Source organism: Haplochromis burtoni, unplaced genomic scaffold (assembly GCF_018398535.1).
Source record: "Haplochromis burtoni strain Fernald_Lab_line unplaced genomic scaffold, NCSU_Asbu1 Contig_504, whole genome shotgun sequence".
Lineage (NCBI taxonomy): Eukaryota > Metazoa > Chordata > Actinopteri > Cichliformes > Cichlidae > Haplochromis > Haplochromis burtoni.
Genome location: NW_024582865.1, coordinates 53,044 through 77,416, shown reverse-complemented (window position 1 = coordinate 77,416; position 24,373 = coordinate 53,044). Strand labels below are relative to the sequence as shown.

Here is a 24,373-nt window from a genome sequence, read left to right as displayed (position 1 = left end):
TCTTAACTATATCCACTTGGTAATGCTCGGCCCTCTAAGCACACAACCTGCTGCTATAGTAATAAGGAGTTTGAACACCTCAAAATATAAATAAATAAAATAAATATTAAGTTAATACAGTGTCGTGCAAGAAGCAATACACCCGAGCTGTCCACTAGTACATATTCAGTGGCTACTACTCGTTACCTCTTTGGTTGAGCTTGCACATTTATAGACACTGTTCAGTAGAGACTACTTTAAATGTAATCAGCATTCAGAAAGAAAAAAAAACACACACAAAACAAAAACGTGTTTCTTCAATTATCCATGACAAAAAATGTGATCCACGAAGTGCAGTTTGGGTAACAGTTCCATTAGTGTGAAGGCTTATTAAACACCAAAACACTTAGAGTGCTTTATAATAACACAAGGATGGATCCCCCCCCCCCTTCCTAACTCTGGAAAGGGGCAGAGCGGCTGTTGCTGCTCCACTGACATGCTGCTCACACTACACCTTCTGTGTAGCCAATCTGTCAATCTGGACATAGTCTGAGGCAAATTAGACCCATGGGTGCGAGCCCGGACACCAGTCATTCGAGTGCTAGCTCCAAATCCAAGTGTCTCCTAATGCCTGCGGTCTGGGTATTTATTAACGCAGTGACTCATTAAATCTCACTCGATCAACAGTCCAATGTGTTTTATTAACATTTTCATTTCAAATTTAAGACAAAAACAACAAAGGTACAGCAGATCGCAGCGTGTGCTGCACAGCTTATGCAAAACCCTCAAACACATGACCTCATCGGGGCGGTGGGTGTTCAGATGTGCTGCGCTGTGAAAAAGAATGTGTGTAAAAAAACAGAAACAAAACAAGGACAGTATGTGGCATGTACCGTGCAGAATATGTTGCCTCATGAGGCATATGGCTGCGCCAGCTGGAGTCCTTATATCGTTGCTGTGATGAGTGGCTTCATCCTCAGTTTGCTTCCTTTTGTTTCTCGGTGTTATTGGACAGCTTCCTCATTTCCCCTCTTCAGCGTGTTTATTTCTGCCATTTTCACGTTATTGTTACCAAGAAATTCCACTTGTGTTGTGTTCACACACACAAAGATGCAATCGCTAACTGAAGCCATAAAGGGGATAAATCGCAATTCATCAAACTCAAGGACAATGACTGTAATTCTTCTGTAAAGCTGGTGCACAGGAACAAGTAAGAGAGAGCAAATACATAATTTCTCAATTGAAATTCAGAGTCCTGAACTAATATTATACTGTATGACACTGTTCCTTTCATTCGCGCCTGCTCCGTTTCTCCTGGGTGACAGGCTGATAGGTGACACAAATTTTTAAATTACCCATATCCATGATTTTTCCATCTATTACATCTAAAATGACTGCACACGGTTACTCCTTCAGTGTTTCAGTGTCAGTCAAGCTTAGTGATCCTGCTGACAGTGGAAACGCACAAATACTCCCCGTGTGATTACCGTGCACCGCCTCCTGACTTCCAACCTTTAAAAATCTTGTGAGGGGAAAAACAAATCTGAATTACAAACTGAACTAAGCAGGATTCAGTGATTGCTTTGACACCGGCTCAGATTGGCTCGGACAGAGTGGAACTACAACTGCTTCTTTTCTCTTGTATAAGGCCCCTAGAGCAGCGGTACACAACCGTTTTTGTGCCACGGACCGGTTCATGCCCGACAATATTTTCACGGACCGGCCTTTAAGGTGTCGTGGATAAATACAACAAAATAAAACTAGTACCAGTACCGAAAAAAAAGAAGATTTATTCATAACACACGTGAAAAGACCCAGGAAAACAGAGTTAACGATAAAAATCGATAACAAAATAACGCTGAAAACCATACATTTCACACCGAGCCTCAACTCTCGCGGCCCGGTACCAAACTACTCACGGACCGGTACCGGTCTGAGGCCCGGGGATTGGGGACCGCTGCCCTAGAGAAAGGAACAAACTTAGAGGAAGTGTGTTTTCAACATCCAGTATTTTTTGTTTTTTTTTAAAAGAAGGCTCTAAATACAAATATAAGTGATTTTTATGGATCATTTTCATGATGACTAGAAAAAAAAATGGTTTCCTCGAGACTTTATTGATGAAATATTCATTGTACAAATAGGCGCACCAAGCTGCTTTTCAATGAAAGAAATTCTATCAAAGCAGGTGCTCATCCGCCACAAAAACAGCACTCGCTGATCTATTCATACAACAGAGCTGCTGAAACATACCGGCACAATCAAAACAATTTATGAATATTGTATGAGGCGAGGGGAAAAGTATATAGAGTATATAGTATATAGTATATAGAGGGCGATGGGGGGGGAAAGTCAAAATAAAAGTTAAGCTCATCTCGAATTTTTACACGAGTGTGTGAGGTGGTGTGCAGTTCTGTCAGACTGTGGTCTGTCGGCTGAAGAGGTCGAGGGTCACGGCGGAGAGGAACGCTGGGATGCTCTTCTGGTGATGCAGATGAAGAGCCACCATCTCTCCCAGAGTTTTGGAGAACTCTGTTTCCATAAGCTGCATGCTTCCGTTGGAGCCCTGAACCAAAACACAACACACAATAACAAGCAATCAGACCCACTGCATTTGTTTCCACACACAAAAAAAAAAACAACTTTCAAAGTGAAGCAAGCTCACTTAAAAGTTGTTATTCTCTACTAGGAATTAGTGTGTGTGCGTGTGTGTGCATTCACAGCAGGGTGAAGGTGTCTAAATCTGTGTGGATTAATTAAAAGGAATGAGGAGCAGCTCGGGGCGATGAAGTGAAGGAGAAAGGGATGAGTGAAACAAGGGATAAAGTAATTAAAGCATCGCAGGGAGGGGGAAAGCAGTGAGCAGCAGAGTCCCATGACATACAGAGAAGATATTGAGACATCTTAGAAATGCCCCGTGTCAATGTGTGTCAGACACACAAATCTCTGATTTGACAAGTGTCACGAGAAGGCTCATAAAACGAAGGGCAAAGGGAAAATACTGAAGAATGGCATTTAATCAGAAACAGAAGTCCAGAAGTCGAGAAAAGAATAAATCAAAGGGTATTAACAGACAAAGATTTAATCCCGCGCTAAATCATTTCCAACAGAGCACTTTTATCGAAGGAGCAACTCTGTAAATGTCCTCTCACTGTGTGAGACCTGGAGTTAAAAACACATTAGGAAAAAAACTGATAATTAATGATTTGACAAACGGATCCTGTTTGAGCATCATTATTTCTAAGACTGAACAAAACAGCTGGAAATTGCAAGGTAGTGCATGACTATGTTGTAAAAAGTATTATTTGATAAACTAATTAGTGCGCTTCCTCTCACACAACAACCTGAAGTGAACTGTTCATTTCTGTGTGAAGAGTCACAAATCTCTAATGGCTGAGAGGAGTGGATACCTGAACTAATGGCATTTGCTAGCTGACTGCACAATGCCTAAGTGAGGCTTAACGCAGTATGGAGCGCGCTCAGGAAACGCAGATATACTGACCTGCTGTTTCAATGTCATTCTTTGGAAATATGAATGAAAAGTTTATAGTCAGAGCCGCAAAGTCTGTTAGGCTACGTTCACACCGCAGGTCTTGATGCTCAATTCAGATTTTTTGATCAAATCCGATTTTTTTTGTCTGCGTGTTCACACTACAAATAAAATGTGACAGCAAACGCAGTGGCCCGCATGCGCAAAAGAAGACGTCACACACAACGCGCTCTGTTTAGGCCCAGAGCAAACAGTATTGCTTGACTGATGGCTCTTAATATAAAGACTTCGGACTTTACGTTTCCCAATTTTTGCTTTAAGTTATTTTGTTATTTACATAATAATGTAGATAACCTAATAATAATGTATGTGTAATAATGTGTATGTGTTAGTCCCCATAAGGAAATAGTTCCTCTGCATTTAACCCATTCACCCAGTGAAGCAGTGGGCAGCACCCGGGGAGCAGTGTGTAGGGACGGTACCTTGCTCAGGGGTACCTCAGGGTAGCCGTTCAGTGGAGTCGAACCCCCGACCTTCTGATCATGGGGCCACCACTCTACCTACTGAGCTATCCCTGCCTAATGATCCTTATTGCTGTTTTAGAGAGGAGCGGTGCTTCAAAGGATAGCTGCAGATTTCTGTCAGAATCTGCAGATTATACAGTACAAATAAAATGTTCACGTTTCTCCAACGTTGTCTTCCCAACAGTTTCACTGACATCTACACTGGATGGCCAGGAAGCATTCGCGATGTCTTCTCCGGCGCTGATAATTGGCGTCTGTCTTGTGTCGGTGACGTAAAAGACGGATTTAATGCGACATGACTGTTCAAACAGCAGTCGCTTTCTAAAACATTGGATATGTATCTGATTCAGTACCACATATGAAAGTGACCCAGACCGGATTTGAAAATATCGGATTTGTGCCGTTCACACTGTCATAGCATGATCGGATATGGGTCGCATAGGGTCAAAAAAATCAGATTTGATGCGCTTTCGCCTGCAGTGTGAACGTAGCCTTAGAGACGTTCTGCTTCAAAAGACAAGCTAAACTAAATCAAGTCATAGGTGTGCTTCTGTTTTTTCAAAGACACTTGTAACATGTATGTAATAAGTCCAATCCTAATGTAAGAGTAATTTTACTCCCACCGTGTCATTAGGATTGGGTGGTGGTGTATTTTTTTATTTTGTTTAATTTTTATGGTGATTTAGTCTCTGTACAGCGCCAGAGTGGATATTAAATCAAACAATCACGAAGTGCAGATTGTATTAATTGTTTAGAAATTACATCAAATTTTATACACACACAGTATGTGTGTGTGTGTGTGTGTGTGTGTGTGGGGGGGGGGGGGGCGCCGGCGCACTGGCAGGTCGTTTGAAACTAAGATGAGTATTGCACATTTGATGTGTCACATGACCCTCTTCCTATTGAAAAAACAAAAGTTGTATCCAAGATGGCCGACTTCTAAATGGCCACCATGGTCACCACCCATCTTGAGGAGTTTGCCCCTGTCACTACCCGATCCGTACCGGAAACCCGATCGGTACCCCGCATGCGCGAAAGGTTTCTACTTCCGGTCGTAGCGTTTTACGATAGTTATGGGTCAGAGTATCTGTTAAGATGTTAAGAATAACAAGTATATCTTAAAATGTTTGCAATAATGAAGCATTTCAGTACAATGTAGACAAAAACGAAAAATAAAAAGAAAGTTACGGATCAGGACTCTCCGATCCTTACTGCGCATGTGTAAAGTCTGACCGTACAAATCGGGTCTACCCGATCCGTACCGCGCATGTGCAGATGTTTTCTTCTTCTTCTGTTCGTTTAATGGCAGTTTACTCCCCAGTGTACGAGGATACCGCCACCTGCTGACCGAGCGAATAAACCCTATTATAAACTGAATTATCGTCATTACAAACGTGTGTTAAATCTGATTTAGCGATAGTCGAGTGTGTTTATGCTTGTCTGTGAGGAGAGGATTGTTGGAATAGTGATGATGATGTGCGCCATCACTGTCAATTGTCAGTAAACACTTCATCTGGCTGATGAATCTACACGTGAGATATTACAAAGTCTGCATTATTAACTCTGTAATTAGGCGCCATTCTTCTTATTTTACGGCGCTGTTGCTCAATCGGGGGACGCTCTCTGTTGAGGAGAAAAGCATGAATTTCTTTGTATACGGATTATCCATTGTTTAAATGTCCCGGGCAGTCGAAAAGGAGGCAGAGCTGTTGAGAAATGCTAGGAGCTAACTGGGCGCTAATCGCATCATTCAAATATATTGAATGTCGCAAAGAGAGGAAGTGACGTAAGATTTGCGCATGCGGGGTACGGATCGGGTTTCCGGTACGGATCGGGTAGTGACAATCCCTCACATATACTAATGTGCCACAAACAGCACTTTAATATCACCAACCATTCCCATGTTATTACGGTGTATCCATATAAATGGCCCACCCTGTACAATGCTGTTAAAAGCGCAATCTTGATATGTAGAATCAAGCAGGATGAACAGCTAAATTTTAACCTTTGTTTAAACTGTCCCAAAATACTCTTGACGTTCATAAAAAGGTGAAATACCTCGGGCACGTTATTACTGAGCAAATGAACGATGATGATGACATATACAGATAACGATGTAAGCTCTATGTGCAGGCAAATACTATTGCATGAAAATTCAGCTTTTGTTCACTTCCAGTTACAGTGGCTTTATTTAAAGTGTATCGCACAGTGCTATATACTGCACCCTTGTGGTCATCTTACAAATAATGTAGCACGCAGAAGCTGCATGTTGCATATAATGATGCAATGAGAATCCTTCATAGGATACCTATGCCCAGTCAGATGTTTGTAGCTGTGGGTGTTTAAACTTTTAAAGCACTTTTAAGAAAGTACTCACTGATCCGACATTGAGTGTTCCCGTTACTCATCCAGTCTGAGGAAGCATTGGCTGAAGCGTTTGTGTATTCATTGATTTCTTCTAAGTAATTTTGTATTTTATGTATATTATGGTTTTATATTTTTACAAATATTTAACATTTTTATTGAGGTTTATATGTTGTGTTTTGTCTTGTTTCTTTTTTTGTTCATTGAATACAATATGGCCAGGCCAAGATATTTTGATACTATGCTGCGTTGATCCTCTCTTCCCACTCAATTAAATAGCGATGCCAGCAGGATATACTACTTTACAAGTAGTGAACAAGTTTAACTCTGAAAACCAGCTTAGCTGATCCTGATCATAGTTGTGTGTAATTAGGACACCTGAAAGAAATGTGGCTTTGGTCACTTCTTCAAAAAAAATGTAGTCTTGATTTCCCTCTAAAATAATCTGTGCATCACTGCACCGCAGCACAGCAGTTCAAAGGCTTTTCTAATCGCACCATCTTTTCTCTGACTACTTCCCATCACTTCATCCAACTGCCTGACAATCCCTGGTGAGATTTTTTTCCCTCTGCGCTGCAGTCTCAAAGCTACACCATATCCTCAAGCTGCGACTCAAATCACAGACACGCACATACAAACACGTGTGCACGCACGCGGTTTTAAAAAAACGCCGTGGCTTGGAGAACATGAAACGCATAGATCAAAGAGAAAACACTGGGACTAGTTACCATGGAGATCTGTGTGTTTGTCTTTGGCAGTCTGTGTGTGAGAGACACGTAAGAGTGGACAAGCTGATGGAGGCCTCTGGGGTCGGAAGACTGCGAGGACGCTCACGGTCGTCTAGAAAGGAAAACTGAGATACCAGCCTCAACGTGAGGCGAAACAGTACAGCACTGAACAAAACAATTGTTTTAAGTGGCCAAACGTGGAATCAGACACACACACACACCTGAACTAAGGTTACAGAGATTTACAAAGATTACTAAAGGTTATAGATACAAAAAGCAGCAGTGCTCTGGGACTGAGGCAGAGCAACATGGAGACACGGTAAGAGGGCACAATGAATAAGGCGGTGAAGAGCCAGACTCCAGCAATGTTTGCACACAAACTGCCTTGCTTCAGCACCGCTCCCATTATGTAATTTATAACTTTACAGTCTGAAAACTTTCAACTCTACAGTTCCTTTTTGAGGCTATATTAAGCTCACCATTTTCAATTTCAGTTCGGCCATTTGCAGCACCCATGCTACAAGCTCTGTGAGGCTGCACAGTGGTGGTGCCTGGAGCCGACTGCTGACATCACCCTGCTAACATGCTCACACTGACAATGTCACGACACTACCTCTGTAACACTAACATTTGCTAATTAGGGCTAAACACACAGTACAGCTCGGGCTGACGTGAGGGTCATTAGTTAAGCAAATATTTGACCATAAACCAAATTACCGGACGACCTGCACTTGCGTCCAGATGATTGAGCCAGCAGACGTGTAACTATTTCAGCAAGGTCGTCAGGGGTCGTCTTTTAAGACCCCGAATTTCTGTCCACATATTTGTTAAAGTCTAGATAAGTGCAATGGACTCACTGGCTGACAGATATGGCAGCATCACATCACTGGCTAAATTTTGACCAGGAATCTTAGGGCTCGCCGAAGATATTTACATCAATCCTCTGGGCATGTTGGACACTGGAAAGTTCTGAGCGATCTACATGGGATTTTGCTCTGCAATAGTGGTGGTTTTAATCATCAAGTTGGTAACTTTCAATTTGTTTTTTTTGTTTTTTTAAATAGTCCTGTGTTTTTTCTTGTGTTACTTAACAAGATGTACATCTTCTCTGTATTCAGTTATTACCTTTTCACACTGATGTTGACCATCAACTTTTCCAGGTATGTTTCCCTCCACCTCTCAAGTGCCAATACGTCTAACAGTAAATGGGGCTGTCATAACCTTGTTGCGTTTATGTTTCTAGTAGAAAGAAAAATATCACCTGAAGTAAAAAGACTGAATGCTGCCATTTGTCAGGTTTACAGTCCCTCCAGTGCTCCGTATGAGGATCATTGACATAACATGAACTCTTGTTTTCAGGGGAAACTAATCTTAACACACTAATAGACATCGTTTAGTTGATATGATTGTGAATCAGATCAAGGGTTTATTCATGATGTTTGTTATGATGCTGTCATTTTCTTTGTGTATTTACTCTCCAGCTGCTACACCCAGCTAGTTATGCATTAGTGGCCGTCAAGCAAGGGATGTTGGAGCAAGCTGAAAGAATATTTCTCCTGCCAAAACAGCGAGTACTGACCCTCAGCCAATTATTCATAAAAAGAAATGCAGTGACACAGAAATGGGCCATCAAAAACAGCTTTTCCACTCAATCACAGCTAAATGTGCTGCGTCTGTGTAACAGTGTGTTATAATGCATTAGCTTTGACGTTTTTGAGGCAAACTGAAGGTTTAAGAAAAAGGGGGGAAAAAGCTGAAGTGAAAGTGAACTGTGGCTCAACCTCTGCACATAGTCTGATAACATAAAACTCTGATAAAGGCTGAAAAAGACCAAAGCACTGTTGAACAAACTGTTACTATATGAAGAACTGTTTAAATTAATAAATGAATGAATGAAAGACGCTTTTTGGTTCTTTTAATGTCCAAGAAGGTCACATATCTGCCTGAGTAAATCAACAGGTCTCCAAATGGACTTGTACTGAGTAGGTTGCAAACTGATATCGGATGCACTCATAAACAATTCTGTTTAAGTACAGATGAAGGGGAGGAGTCATTTTTGCTTGTTAACACAGGCTAACATGTGATTACAGATTTTAATTACACATCAAAGCTGTGCTATAAAATTATTTTTTTTTAATGGCTAAAAGAGACTCATATTTTAAATGAACATGACCCAACGGGCCATAGGCTTAGCGCCACTTGTTACATTTATTTTCCACATTTCTCTTTCCACGTGCACAGAAAATTCAAACCAAGTTAATCAAAGGTCAGGGGAGATTTTTTTCCTTTAAATCAGCTTTATTCAAATACTGACCTTATCAATCCCTATTTGCATATTCACGCGTCGCTAAGAAGTGTTTTTAACTATATCTGACCTTTATGAAAACAACAAGGTTCTGTTTACGTTTGAAAACGTGTAGGAAACAACCAAGGTGACATCAACGTGCCATAAACACAAATATCACAGGTTCCTCCAACAAGGTGACTTCGACCTCACCCAGCATGAAAGCAGGCAGAAATGAAGGAAAACTTCTGTTTGTTTCCTCAAGATCAGGGCTAAGAATCTAAAAAGACAAACTTGTGCACAAAAACTAAGGACAACTCAACAATGGAGAGGAGAAGTGCTATCCCATTCATCTTTTCATTTGTCTATCCAATTAAAGGAAATCGATGCTTCCTGGCTTGAGATGCAGGGTGGGGCTTTATAGTGACCTCATCCAAGCAAGGAGCTGCATACTTCCTGAATGACAATAATGCTCCTCTCTGAATGCAGAATGGGCCAGAGTAAAAGGTTTACACCTACGCCATCCAGACACATGAAAGACAACAAGGCAAAGACAAAACCCTGGGCCCTCTGTTGTCATGCCAATAAAAAGATCAGCAGCACAATAATCAACGCTATTATTTTTCTGACCTTGAAAAGGTTTCTCTCGATAGAGATTTTGGGATTTTGCAAACATTTCCAACCCCAACTTCAAAAAACTTGGGAAAGTGTAAAATGTAAAGAAAACAGAAAGCAATAATTTGAAAATCTCAAATTCATATTTAATTCAAAATGACTTTGGTGTCAGAAAAATGCCTCAAAAATTGGGATGGGATAACAAAAAGCTGGAAAATTAAGTGGAGGAACATTTAACAACCAGCTAGGTTAGCAACATGACTGGATAGAAAAAGTTCATTCATAAATTGTTGGAAATTTTCACAATAATGTTTTTCAATGTCAAAATGCAAAGACTTCAAATATCTCCTGATCTAGTAAACATATAATGAAAGGGTCCTGATAATTTGGAATTTGTACAATCAAGAAGGCTGAAAATCAGTATTGGCTGCTTGTGATCGAGCTTTTTTCTTTTCATGCCACATCTTTGTGAAACAATCTCCTGCAAGATATTAGGCAGGCCTGCTCTGTGGGGGCTTTCAAAGCCAAGTTAAAGACCCACTTGTTCATCCTGTCTTGCGTATCTTAGCTCTGTGCCTAGAGTTTTTACTCATTCTTATTGCTGTTAATTTATCTGTTTTTTAAAATTAGTTTTTATTCCTTTATCCTTTTTTTTAAAAAAAGTGATTTATATAATAAGTTATTCTCACCATCATCTTTGAACCAGAAATGGCCGTCTACTCTTGACCCAAGCTTCAAAAGCTGCACAATAGTAAACATGGCTCTTGTAATGCCCTCTTCGCCAATTTAAGGTTTTCTTTTCTGTTGTATTGTGACATGACGTGAGGGTGAATTTGGGTGAAAATGGTTCTTTTAATGATTTTAAAAAGTATTGAGAAAATAAGCTCTCTCTCTTTACAACGAAAAGAAAACAAAAAACAAAACTCAATTGTAGAGGTTTATTTTTTTTAGTCATATTGGAAACTTTCTGAATGAAGCCCATTAAATGACTTTATTAAAGTATTCACGGGGTAATATTAATGTTGCATGTAATTGTTACCATTTCCAAGCTCTCATTTAGTGCAGCTATCACCAATACCATTAGGTGGCTTATTGTGCTACAAAAATAAAAAACACGGCAACTCCACGTGCTTAAATTCACCTTTAAAAAGGGCAACACTTGGGATTTTGGAATCACCGTTTCACGCCACAATACAACAAATGTTATTTCTTTAGCAGAAGTGAAGCTCTCTGGCTTCTCATTTCCATTTGATGAGCTGTTTGTGTTATTACAACTGATTGGCACAGCTGTTTGGAAGTTTAGATTGTGGAGGGGAAAGATGATGATTAATCAGTGCTCTTCAGCAAATCATTTACCACTTCCCTAAATCAGTAACGCCTGAAATACTTACAGAAAATTTCACTGTTCTTGGACAAGGCATGCCGCTTTGCACTGGTCTTTTTCAACTGCACATTAAACTCAGAGTCCTGATCTGGCTGCACATGTGTGGATGTGATAGATGGCTCTATATTGAGGTGGTGACATGCAGTTCACAAATCAGCTGACCTCTGCCTCTACTCTCCACCGCTAATGAGTAGACTTTTCTTCTCTATCCTTCTGTGTGTAGTTCTTTCCTCCCTCTGTTTCACTGCATCTTTGTCACCGCGATTAGATCATTCGAATAGAAATCAGTGCATTTGAAAACATTTCATTATCATTTATACCTTTGCCTCTTTACACACACACGAGAAATTCCAAAGGATGTCATAGCTGTTGATGGGTGCAGGTGAAAAACAGAAGGCAAATTAATTGAATATGCAGATTAATAGCTTGCAATTTAAATGCAGATTTTGGCATTTTTCCAGAGTCAGGAAGAGGATGAAAAGGAGAGAGGGAAAGAAACACTGTGTGGAGTTCCCACCAAAACTGAATCAGCAACAATTCAATACATATTTATATTCTAATCAGCTTTTTGTTTACACATTTAAAAAAAAAACGCTACTAATGTGACTGAGCGCTGAACAACTAATGGCAACATACATCTGACGAAATGATTTAGTGAGTGCTATGAGAAAGACCTCAGATTAATAAATGTGATTAACCTGACTCTCAGGAGCACAAATACATAAAACATGGAGTCAGTTACAGCTGTTAGTAGAAGACACCTAAGATGAACATTCATAATGACAGGCGTGTTCGTCTGTATTTGTCATTTTAGATTTCTCTCATCGTTGCCTTTGCTCCCATCAATCTGTAATCAGAGATACAAAACACCGCTCTGCCTCGGTCACCAGCTTTAATGTGTGATTAGCTGGCCACTAATCACCAACTTAGAGTTCTCATGATTCATGACTTAAATATATAAACTGAAAGAAAGTATGAACTGGCCAGTTGTTTTTTTAGCATTAAAATACCAAGTAATGAATGCCAAGTGAGGAAGAGCAAGGGTATTTATATGCAGTGACAATGAGCTAATCCCAATGCAAAACATTATATGCAGCAAGCATTCCCGATAAGACGCAAAGAAAACAAACTGGGTAAACAAGATTTTGCTGTTGAAATTCTGAGCAGTTCCGAGCTTTTCTCTACATTATAATATAGAAACTGGCAGTGATGCTGGGTTTGTCACGTGGATACACTTACGGCTGGGTGGACACTGTACTAATGCAGCTTGTTGGAATCGTTAAAGCGTCTCTCTTTGCCTCACGTGCACACACTGTTAATTCTGCCCAGACGTTATCTTCCCATTTACTTGTGAATTTTATGTGACACACGTAACACTGTATTTGTGTATAACTCAAAAATGTTTGGCTCAGTCCAGGTTCAGTAACACCGTCTTGATGTAAAATCAGTTAAGAGTGGAGTGATGTACGCTGTTTATAAAATGTAGTCATTTATTTTGGAAATGAAATTTGACAGTGCAATTTTTAAAATTGTGATAGAACAATAAAAACCAGGGCTCGCAAAATCGCTAGCCCAAAGTCCCGGGGCTAGCGATTTTTCCAGTCGGGCTACCAAAATCCATCTCAGCACTGCCCGTCGGGCTATCATAGGAAGGAAAGATATGTCAATGTTTTTGCATTCTTTCGCAAATGTAGCTGAGTAATTAAGTCATCGGCATCGATGAGCCACTGTCAATATGTGACACATTGAAATCGCGTTTGAATTTGCGTTTGTTTTTTGCTTTCACTTTCCCTTTGCGATCGCGCGAACTGTGTATAGAGAGCGGCAGGGCTACCAGGGATTTTGAAATTTTGCGAGCCCTGAAAACATATTACATTATTAGAAATGTCTTAATATGACTGTATTGGGAGCACTCATCATCTATTTGAGTTTTTAATCATTTTTAAACTCAGGCTTACAGAGTGGGCGGAGACTATCCTAGCACTCATTATAAGCAAACAGTGGGGCACACCCTGGACAGGTCACCAGTTTGACTGGCCAATTCAGAGTCACCAGTTAATCTAACATGTCTTTGGAATGTGTGAGGAAGATGGAGTACCAGGAACGTGCAAACCCCACACAGAAAGACTCGAGCCAGCAGGTTTAAACCATGAACTTTCTTGAATGGCGCTCACCACTGCACCAGTTTGCTGACCATATTCAGACAAAATCTGTTTATAGTATACTATATGAGCTCACAAAATTAATGCCAATAAATGTCAGACACACACACAGACTCACTCTCAGACACATTGGCATAGTTTACGAATAATCATAGTCTAATTTACAAATGGAGACAGATTGCAAACACACTGCAATCAGTTGAAGTCAGTCTGTGACCAGTTGCAAACTCATAACACCACTACTGCTAACAAAACAGAGTGGATTCAGAGTGTAAGATTTTACATGGCACTATTTCCACAAAATATTTAGTAAATATTAATACTGAGTGTTAAAAACAGACCTGATTATCAGAATTCCCTATGAAGGTGAGATTTACAGCCTATTTCAACTTAATTTGCTGTAATGCACCAAAGTTGCTGTGTGTTACAATTCACAGTTAGAAAGCTAATATTATGAAATATTATGTGCCCGGTTTGTTGGCTTTGCATCTGATTCTCAGTAGAAGAGTTTCACAGTTTACGTGTAATTAAACTTTTCTCTAACTGAACCCTTGTTCTTAAATATGCAGAGATCTATTAGTCATTTCTTAACATTTATACATTTTCTGTAAATTCATTTAGCCCTGAAACACAGGTTCCCATAGGACTCCTCAGCCTCAGGGATTTGTGATGTGGAATCTCAAGATTGTTAGCATAATGAACATGCTTCTCCTGACTTAATTTGCAAATAAGGATAGGAAAAAATAAGAAAATTTGGAAATAAGAAAAGGATGGCTTATAAACTGACTTGGCAATAAAAACAATTCTATATTGAGCGTCTAAATCACATTTACAAACATTACTTCGACAAAGCTTTCTGTCTCTTAAGTGGATTTCTCTTCCGTGTAGGTGGCTAATTACAGGTTCTATAAAGCAAAAATAGTAAGAGTCACAGATACATAAGAGAAAGCAGAAAAGATAGGTAACCTTTTATTGCCAAACAGCAGCATGGAGAATATTTACAGCACAAACCTCAAAGCTTACATTAGCCTACATTTCTCACATTGCAACTTGACTGATGATAGCTCAGTTAGAAATTCTAGAGTGTTCTGCTAGCAGTGGCTAATTCAGCAGCTGTACTATACGATGGGTGACCGACTAAGTCCTGTAAGCTACACCATAACTGCAAACGGACATCAATGGGGCCGATGTGTATGTAGCTTTCTCAATCCATGAGTTTGTGCGCACACGTAAACTACTTCTGAGACTCAGCAGCCCTATTGATCAGAAGTGGATAAATAATTGATGTTATTTTTCCCCAAAAAATGTTTTTTATTAATACAAATGTAATTAACTGATGACCACTTAGCACCGGCATTAATGGGTCATCTTTCCTCGAGTCCGTGGCAGAGACGAAGCAGCCTTCTCCGGCTCGGGAATATTCATGACCTCAGGTGGACTTATGTGTGGGTGTGATGTATCATGTTACCATGGAGACAGCAGACATATGTTCCGAACATCGACCAGAGGAGGCAGTGACGCCGACAAGAGCAGGCACGCGAAAGTGCACGCACAGACACACGCGTGCCCGCATATTCACATACACACCCCGAGGGCAAGCAGGACAGGAAACTGTCAGGAGGAATCAGAGTCAACATTCTCCTCTTTCTCTGGGAGTTTTCACTCCGAGACCGCTCTCTGAAGGCTTAAGTACATACAGTCCTATCCACTGAAGAAGTACTTAATTTATTCTCTCTTGTATTCCCACCAGCCTTTGTGTTTACTGTTTATTAGTGCTTTGCTCATGTTTATCTTTATTGCTATCAGCGATACATCATTGAGTGTTTTGTTTCAGTCAGTGAGCAAAGTGAAATTCAGTCCCAGTAAGACTTCTTCTCCCAAAATATTTCAAACACCCACTCATCTCTTTTTCACTTTCATATTCATTTTTATGGCTCTCAACTCCATCTTGTACACATGAGCAAGAGGCTATTGTGTGTACATGCGCTCTGAGATTTTAATGAAAAAAAAAAAAAAGAGTGGAATAAAACACACAATGTGCTGTTATTCCACTGTACAAAGGGAATTATCTGACTGCACAGTACACACAAACAGTGGCTCAACAATATCCTGAAAGACTGTTTTTAATAACTACATTAGCGGTTTGAAAAAAAAAAAAAAAGACCTTGTTTGATCAGATTCAGCTAAAAATAGATATGCTACAATGCTATAGCAGCTACAGATGAATGAGTACTGATGGCGAAGTGTTCACTGAACAAATCAGAAAACCTAAAGGTGGCAAATTAAATTTGCAATAAGTTGGACATAACTCCTGGAATTTAGGCAGGACATTTATTGAAGTTGTACTGCAGTCCCATTCTTCCAACTTTTCAGTATTTTTCGTAAGGCTGAATGGGTTTAAGCTGAATATTAATTAATATTAATAACCCACAAAGTTCCACACACAGCTTCAAATTAAAGGTATCAGTCTTTTAGGGTTTTGATTTAATTATGCATTGAATTATAAAACATTAATGTACTTTAGATTACTCTAGCATCAATGTGGAAATGGCATTAACTGCTATGTACAGCGCACTGTATATTATATTATTCCTCCTTTGGAAAGTGAGAGGATTGAGACCTGCAGCCTGATTGTTTTACAAAAATCAATGCGTTAAGCATCATTGGTTTGCTAGATCGCAAACTAGAGGCATTGTACATTCTACTTAAAACTAAAATTGGAAGCCACTGAGAAAATAAATAAATGTTACCAAACAAACAGCATATTGTAACCTCCTGAGGGTCTGTCAGTACTACTACCTGTAGAACGATCCATAATCATAATGAACTAAAACAAACAAATTAAAACAAGTTTAAAAACACTCGAAAACTACTAAAGTGTACTGCCAACTTCACTGACAAATGCAAGAAAGTTACAAACCACAACTAAAGAAAAACTACATCCATGTGACTTTAAATCTCTGCTGAATGACTCACCTGGCCTGCTTCACCCACATGTCAACTCAATCACTCCAGACAAGTCATGTCAGCCAAGCTGTCCGTGTCTCCAAACATACTTTTTTTGAGGCCTAATAAATACTTAATCCCTTATCGTCATGGAGGTATACATATTAACTTGATTTACAACAAAGAAAAAAAAAAGGTGTAAGGTCCATAATCAACATCACAGTGGACTTCAGATTAAACAATCAATATGTGATTAAAGTGCAAACCTTCAGTGTCAATTCAAAGAAGTTTGTAGTAGTAGGGCTGTCATGAAACTACAATTTCAAACTTTATACTGATACCTGGGAAAAGGCTCAATGCCATTTTTAATACTGCAGAGGAAAAATAATAAGAAAGTAAAAATAAATAAATAAGCCTACATTTCCCAAATAATAATAAAGATTCGAGCAAGGTAAATTATAAATGGACTGGTTCTTACTTTGGGGTTAGTAACTTGCCGACTGCAGACTGGAACAGGGATCGAACCACCAACCTTCCAATTAGCAGATGACCTGCTCAGCCACGATGTTCTTTCTATGAAATGTTTTGTCAGATGTGATCAGACCCAAACCTTCTAAAAGCTTTACTTTTGATTCATCGGTCCACAGAATCATTTCCCAAATGTTTTGGCAATCATGAGATGAGCCTTTGTGTTATTCTAGGTCAGCAGTCGTTTCTCCTTGAACTCTCCCATGGATGCCATTATTTGTATCTTTCTTATGGTTTAATCATGAACTCTGACCTTATCTGAGGCCAGTGAGTCTGCAGTTCTTTAGAAGTTTCTGGATTCTTTCATGACCTGCTGTCTCTTGGTTGTAGACTTTGAGAATGACAAGCCTGGCTCTTCGAAAAGGTTCTCTGTTTGGTTAATTGTTGTAGAGGATTCTTAACCATGGAAATGATTTTGTGATCTTTAAATTCAGTTTCCTTCTGTGGATCTTCAGGCCTTTTTATATTGCTGCGTTCATTGTTGATTTTTAATCTCATATTTAGTTCTAGTGAGCAGCTAGTTGAACACCGCCTCCAGATCTTTTATCAACTTAATTTGTCATAAAGAAACAAAGAAGCAGGCTTCGCCTGGCCATTAATCTGCTTATCAGTCAATTGTCCAATTAATTTTGATCCTCTGAAAACAGAGGGATGCGTATAGAAATGCCTTTCATTCCTAAATTGTTAATGCTATAGTGTTAAATCACTTGAATTAAAAGCTGACAGTCAGCATTTCAATAAAAAACGTGATTTCATGTAAAATTCACTGTGGTGATGTACAGAGGTAAAATTACAAAAGACAATCACCGTCCAAAAACGTGGAACGGCAAAGAACTGATACAGGAAAAGGACTAATGTAAGCATACATTATAAATAAGACTGTTCTATAACTGTCCTCCTTTTTAACATCAGCTGTGTCGATATTTTAATAGATATATTCAATAGCACTGTAGTAGAGGATGAATACATAAAACCTCCTTTCCCTTTGGGAGGGAGGCGATGTTGACACCAGTAACCTTTCGAGCTCCTTACAGCTGTTGCAAACAGCTTCCCTGGCAGTCAAGCTCTGCTTTAAGTTATTTCAAAATTAAGCTATAACAGACAAATGAATAAACTGTTCAAGCTGTGATGGCTTACAATCCGTCTTACACACCCTCACAGGCAAACACACATTTGTGTGGCGTTAATCATTCCCCGGTGGCTGATAAAACAGAGACAGGTCATTAAGTCTCGACAGTGTTCATAAACTGTACTTTATTAACTGTCCTCTTCTTTCGCCCACTGACACACACAGAAACAAATTATTTTGCTTTTTCAAAAGGCACTTTTTCATTGCTTCTACTCTGTCTGCGTATCACCTATCCTCAACCGTTCCCTCATACGTTTTTCTTCCGCTCCATCTCTCTTTTGTGAGAGGGCTGACAGTTAATTGGGAGTGTGTTTTAATGAGCTGGCCCTGAGATTTTATCTTCTCCTTTCATTAGGAAGGGAAGACAGGGGAGAGTGTGTCAAGGAAGTGAAGGAAGAGGGAGAGAGAGTAAAGGAGGCAAGGAATGAAACGAGAGGAAAAAATGGCAGTGAATAGAGAACATCGAGAAGTTTTTAGTAAGTGCTGTGGAGAGCTCTGTGCGTGTTTGTTTATTTCTTAATGAGCTAATCAATAGCAGAGGTGTGTAAGCCCAGCAGTGGGTCTGCTTTGGGAGATTACTTACAAAGACGCACAACTTGGAAGACTTGTTTATCTACAATGTTCTTCTCTTATTTTTAAACTGGCCTGACTAGACTAAAAGTTGCTCATCTCAGGTTTCTCAGGCACAAGTCAGGACAATATAAACCTCAATCTCAATGTGAATCACATTGTGTCAAATCTACCATTTTATTTAAGCAACTGCACAGTTTGATTGTATAAAACAAAAATAAATAACCGTTTAAAAATAAAATTCTATTTCTAATACCATAGAGGAAATGAATACAGAAAAATCTACAGCAAGATTTGCAGCAAGGTCAAAAGTGTTTATGCATAAATAAACAACCTTTTCCAGTCATTTTTCAATATTTGGGGGTTTTTTTTTTGTTTTTTTTAACCTATGGGCTTATGTGAACTCTTAACACTCATTCGGCATCTTCTCCTTGAAGCTTCATGAAGAAAAATGCTAAAATAAGTCAATCACTCACATTCCTAAGGTGTTTATCTCTCTGATTAGCAGAGCCTCATAAATATCTAATCACTGATGCTAATCAGATTGCTCACCTAGGAGTGAGCTAAAAATATAAAGCACATGCACAAGCTACACTAAGCCCCCCCCTCCAAAAAAAAAAACCCTACCCTTTTCCTAGGTAAATAATGGCTTTAACAAATCTAATGTAACATTAACCCATTATTGATCAACCAACAACAGTTCTGCATAAACTCTGGGCAATGAAGATGATGATCACCGTTTCTTGTTGGCGGCACTAAAAGAATCACACAGTTACAGTCGGTTCTGATGCCTGCAGCTTTGATCTCCTTCCACTTTAAGGCTCGCTGTTACACAGTCAGGCTTCAGACTATTTGGTAAAACTGATCAAAAACAGCAGCATTTTGGTGCCAACATAATGACATTCCCTTTGACTTTGAAGTATATCGTGCAAACATATCAAAACAATTGACATCAAATGCTGTACAGGTCTATAACTATTATGGATGACAATATTACAATTGTACCACAGCACATCAAACCTATCATTTTATTAATGCAGACCTTTACCATGAAAACCACACAAGTAATTTCCTAATCTCAAAGTAGACTCCAAGTCGATAAACCTTTTATTTTCCTTTTTTAGGTAAATTGCAAAGTTCAGCTGATTAGATTTATAGTCAATTTTTACATTTTGGTTTAAATGAAGTTTGTCAATTTTTAAAGCAGACCCTATAAAACGTTTTATCACGTTCATATCATGATCAGCACAGACACATATTTATAATCCTCGGTCAACTGCATAAAATGAAGGCTCTGCTCTGTATTTACCTGTTGCCATTGTGAAATGTGGTGAAACTAAGATTGAACATGCTCAAAGTTGATTGAACTTTCTCTGATCAGGAAACTCAGAGTGGTGTTTGTTGAACATACCTCCTGGAATAGGATCCAGGTCTGATTTGGGATCAAAGTGAGAGTCATTAGGCTGTTAACTGCTGTCATTTAGAGCCACAGTAGTTTCTCAGATTTCCTTCTCACACATAAGTGGGGAGCTGACAGGAGACAGCTTAAGTGAAACGATGTTTAATCAGACAGACAACAACACATTGTGTTACGGTAGCTGTGTAACACTGGGCCAACGTCCTACCTTCTTTGAAAAGGTCTCCGATGGAACATAAAGGAAGTGGAAGTAAACAAACGAGTGAAAGAAAGCACCATCACCCCTGGATCATTTCACTCATGACAACTCACTTTTCCCCAGTTTGCACTTAAACAAACGTAACATAAACATACAAACAGGAGCTGTCAGTGTAGCAGTGGGAAATGCTTCTAAACTGCCCTCCCTCTGCTATTAGCTACCTCCATGTTACATTAGCTCTACCGCTAGCTGCTGATGCTGTCCCGTGGCCAAGTAAACACAGAACATAAACTGAACTGGACGGAACTGGCTCATTGTCACCGATATTCAATCCAGGTGTTCAGTCCACTGACCGTTTTGGGTCAGTATTGGACTGATATCCAGTCCAAATATTGGCTCGGTGAATCCCTACCATAAGTGGCAAAAAACAAACAAACAAAACAACCCAACACAAAACAACAAAAAACCCAACAAAAAGATGTTTCTCAGTGTTTATCAACTATGATTTCTTGAAATTACACACTCTTGGCCTGAGTCGATGGCAGATAAACACAAACCCAACAGCCATGCAACTTGGATGGCATTCATCCTGAATCCTATGAGGAAATAATTTAAATAATTAAAAAATTATTTTTTGCTATGCTAATCAGTTTTACTGCAAAATAATAGCTGTGATAATATAGAGGAAATCAGGGAATAGGCACATAGATCTCTGGGGGTGTACTGTGGTATCTGGCACCAGGACACTGGCAGCAGATCCTTTTGGGTGCTGTGAATTTCATTTTATGGTTTTAGTTCTTATGTTAATGCATTTCCATGTTCTAAGTAAAATGAGTCGAAAGAAGCTTGATCTGAACAACAGTATATATGTTGTCCCTGTATCATCGAATCATTTTTCTGCTCCACATGATAGCCATACATCAGACATCAACCACAAACTGGAGCAAATATCTGAACTGCTGTGTTTAAAAGATTCAACTGGCAAAATTCTTTTAGGGAAATCCAGAAAAAATAAGTTTTGAATATCAAAAACATGTAAGCATATTCTAGTAGAACCAAAACATAAAACTGTGACCCTGTAAATGAGCAACATGTAGCCTCATTAACTATTTAAAACACCAAACTACAGTAAGGTTACAGGGCTGACAAACAATGAAAATACATTTTAATGAGTGTGACATACAGTAATGAATGCATGAGACAAGAGCGAGGGCAGGGGAACGTGACTACTGCAGGTTAAACAGCTTACGCTATAGGAGGGGGATTTGGGTGCCTCTTCTAGAGGGGGATATTAGCAGGATTATCTGGCAACCCTGTTGCTGAGGTGAATAACATTAGAATCCTATTTGTAAAGACTTCTATGCTTCCTGTCCCAAATCCCCCCATTTTATCTCCCTTCTCTCTTGCTTCATAGTACAATTAGTCCACTTTACATTCTCATACCCCAGATTAAAGTCACACGCATGCTTAAAAAGCAGAATATATACACATACTGTATTTATGTGTCCTAGTGTGTATCCTCTTTAAAACATGAATGTCACTGTGTGTTTATGTGTGTATGTGCGGGTTTTGATTTTTGTATTCCAATAATAGTACAGGCCTTTCTGCTCCCATAAGCCACTAAGTGTTTGTCATACACGCTCGCAATGGTGCATACTTTGAATACTAATACAGAGGGTGTTAGCATTCGTTTTGGGTATGCATGTGTGGCTTTGTACATCTGTATGCACGTGCAGCCAGCAGTGGGAGGGTGAGGTGGTAGCAAGTGCTGTGCGGTGTGACAGAGTGTTGAGATTGGAACGAGTATGTGTGCATTTGAGTGTGACAGTGCGTGCCATGAGGGCATTTTGACTGTGTGTGAGTCTGTATATGTGTGTGTTTTATGGACACACTCTGAGGTTAATAAATATTGACAGTGAATTATCTCTTCTGGCAGAGTCGCAGGTGTTTTCGATGGAGCAGACCGGACAGAAATCAAAAGAAAAAACAAAAAAAAAAAGTGCATGTGCACGTTTACACACCGCTCCTATTTTATATTTTTCCTTTTTCAGCTATTCTTAATTTCAGCAGAATTCTCGAGAGTCCTTGAGCAAGGCACTGATGACCAGTCGCAATAAATTAGCATGTGACAGCAATAATTACCTGCCAAGATAATAAAGCCGCCCCTCTGCCACCTTGCCATTACGGATTCTCCAGGGTTTCTGCTCTAGCTAGGGGCCGCCATCAGAACACGACAGCCGCAGCAACATGGAAATTAGCTAATGCTACACAATTGGGCTACAGAGAGAACGAGAGACAGACTGAGCAATAAGCAGAGGTAAAAACAAAACTCCAGGATGGAAAGATGAGAGGAAAGTAAAAGAGTAAAAAAAAAAAAAGCTGTGAAGAGAGCACAACTCTGGATTTTTCTCTGTTAAGCTTAAAAAAAGTGCTTTCTAAAATGCTAAGGGATAATGACAAATTCAGCTTTTATTTAGCCCATTCAATAAGTGAGTGGTGATCGATTAATGTAAAACCCACCCTGTGACACTGCCCAGTCATCACTCTCTTCTTCTCTTCCACACAGACGCTGCCAGTCTCCCACACATACAAATTTAAACCACAAAGCAAAGAGTCTCTGTTGGCATAGTGCTCGTCTCGCTGCATCGCTAAGCCGATGCACAATGTGGCAAAGTGATGCGGCACCTTGCAAGGTCAAATCTAAACTTCCCGAGGCGCTTTTTTTTTTTTTTTTTTTTTAAAGAGCTCCCTGGGACAGATATCAACACTTACACAGATGCCATAGCCTGTAGGAGTTTTGCTGACAGTGTGCCCATTTTAACTTCACGCTGCTGTTTAATGATGCACACGATCTGTGGCTAAAAGCTACATGTTTCCATATCTGATCAGTTCAGGTCTGTATATAAAGAAGGATGTAAAATAACACAACCCCCCCCCCAAAAAAAACGTGTTACTTGTACGCAAGGCTGGATTATCAGTGTACGTATAAATTTCAGGTCTTGTTTTAGCTTCTAATTATTGTTCTTATTTATTTAAATTTAAAATATTGTGGCATTTGACGGCATCCCCAACCTTAGATGAACTCTTCATACCTTTTTGAAGAGCAAGGAGTCATCCATGTGCTCCGCGTAGACAGACGTGAGCCGGTATTGGTTCTCAGTGGTTATATCGATCTGGTAGCCGGTCAGGACGTAGCACACTGTGCGAAACTCCTGTATTTTTCTCTGAAACACCTCTTTAAGTCTCTGGTTCCTCAGCTCTGAACTCTCCATTTGTTTACGCAAATCTGCAACACACAAATCAGTTATACAGCACAGTTATTTTGATAGCATAGTTATATGCTATCAATATGTAGAGTTTCTGGAATAACTCCAGCAACTTAAATTAGCATCTCAAAGACTTGATATTATTAAATAGCAAAGCCATAAAAATAAAGATTTAGTCAATTTAAATAAACCTGGATTCTGAACGCACAGAAGAAAAAGACTACAAGTGGGAGACAAAAGCTCAAACCAGGGTGGAGAATCAGATAAAGAGTCCAGTGGAGAGCCTAGCATGGAACTACTTAACATTTGAGGGCGATGACCAGGGGGTGATAACTGATTCCCAAAAGGCAATATTTAAATCATTTCAATTTTTGCTTTTCAGACCAAGAGAGGAAGACGTGCAATTAGATCTGCGAATGCTTTTCAATTTAACATCCATGAACATTCAGAGTATCAGAGTATTATCCTTCTCATGGTATAGAGCACAAATACGTTACTATTTAGTTTGAGATGGATGGAATTAAATCATCGATGAACCATAGGCTGAAATATTAGCAATGCCTAATGTTGCATAAATATTTAATGTTGCAGCCATAGTTACATTAATCATCCAAACACTGCTGCCTGTCTCCCATCAATGATATATAATTTTACCATTTTAAAGTTTCCCAGTTAGTTAAAATAACTTTTTATTAAAGAGTTTATGGTGTTGGGTGCAGTTTTTTCTCTCCATACAGGTGACCCAGGTGTTTTGTTTTTTTTGTTTGTTTGTTTTTTTCTTTCTTCCCCCC

General features: G+C 39.4%; 1 protein-coding gene across 1 annotated transcript in view; it reads right to left on the bottom strand.

Moving 5' to 3' along the window:
- Positions 1 to 1,842: 1,842 nt before the first annotated feature.
- mad1l1 (mitotic arrest deficient 1 like 1) overlaps positions 1,843 to 24,373 on the bottom strand; it is a 59,707-nt gene continuing 37,176 nt past the window's right edge. The window contains exons 17-18 of the mRNA XM_042213960.1: positions 23,409 to 23,602; positions 1,843 to 2,542 (exon numbers count right to left, since the gene is read on the bottom strand). Of these exons, the coding sequence (XP_042069894.1) occupies positions 2,393 to 2,542; positions 23,409 to 23,602 (344 nt within the window). The 3' untranslated portion in view covers positions 1,843 to 2,392. The remainder of the gene's footprint in view (positions 2,543 to 23,408; positions 23,603 to 24,373) is intronic.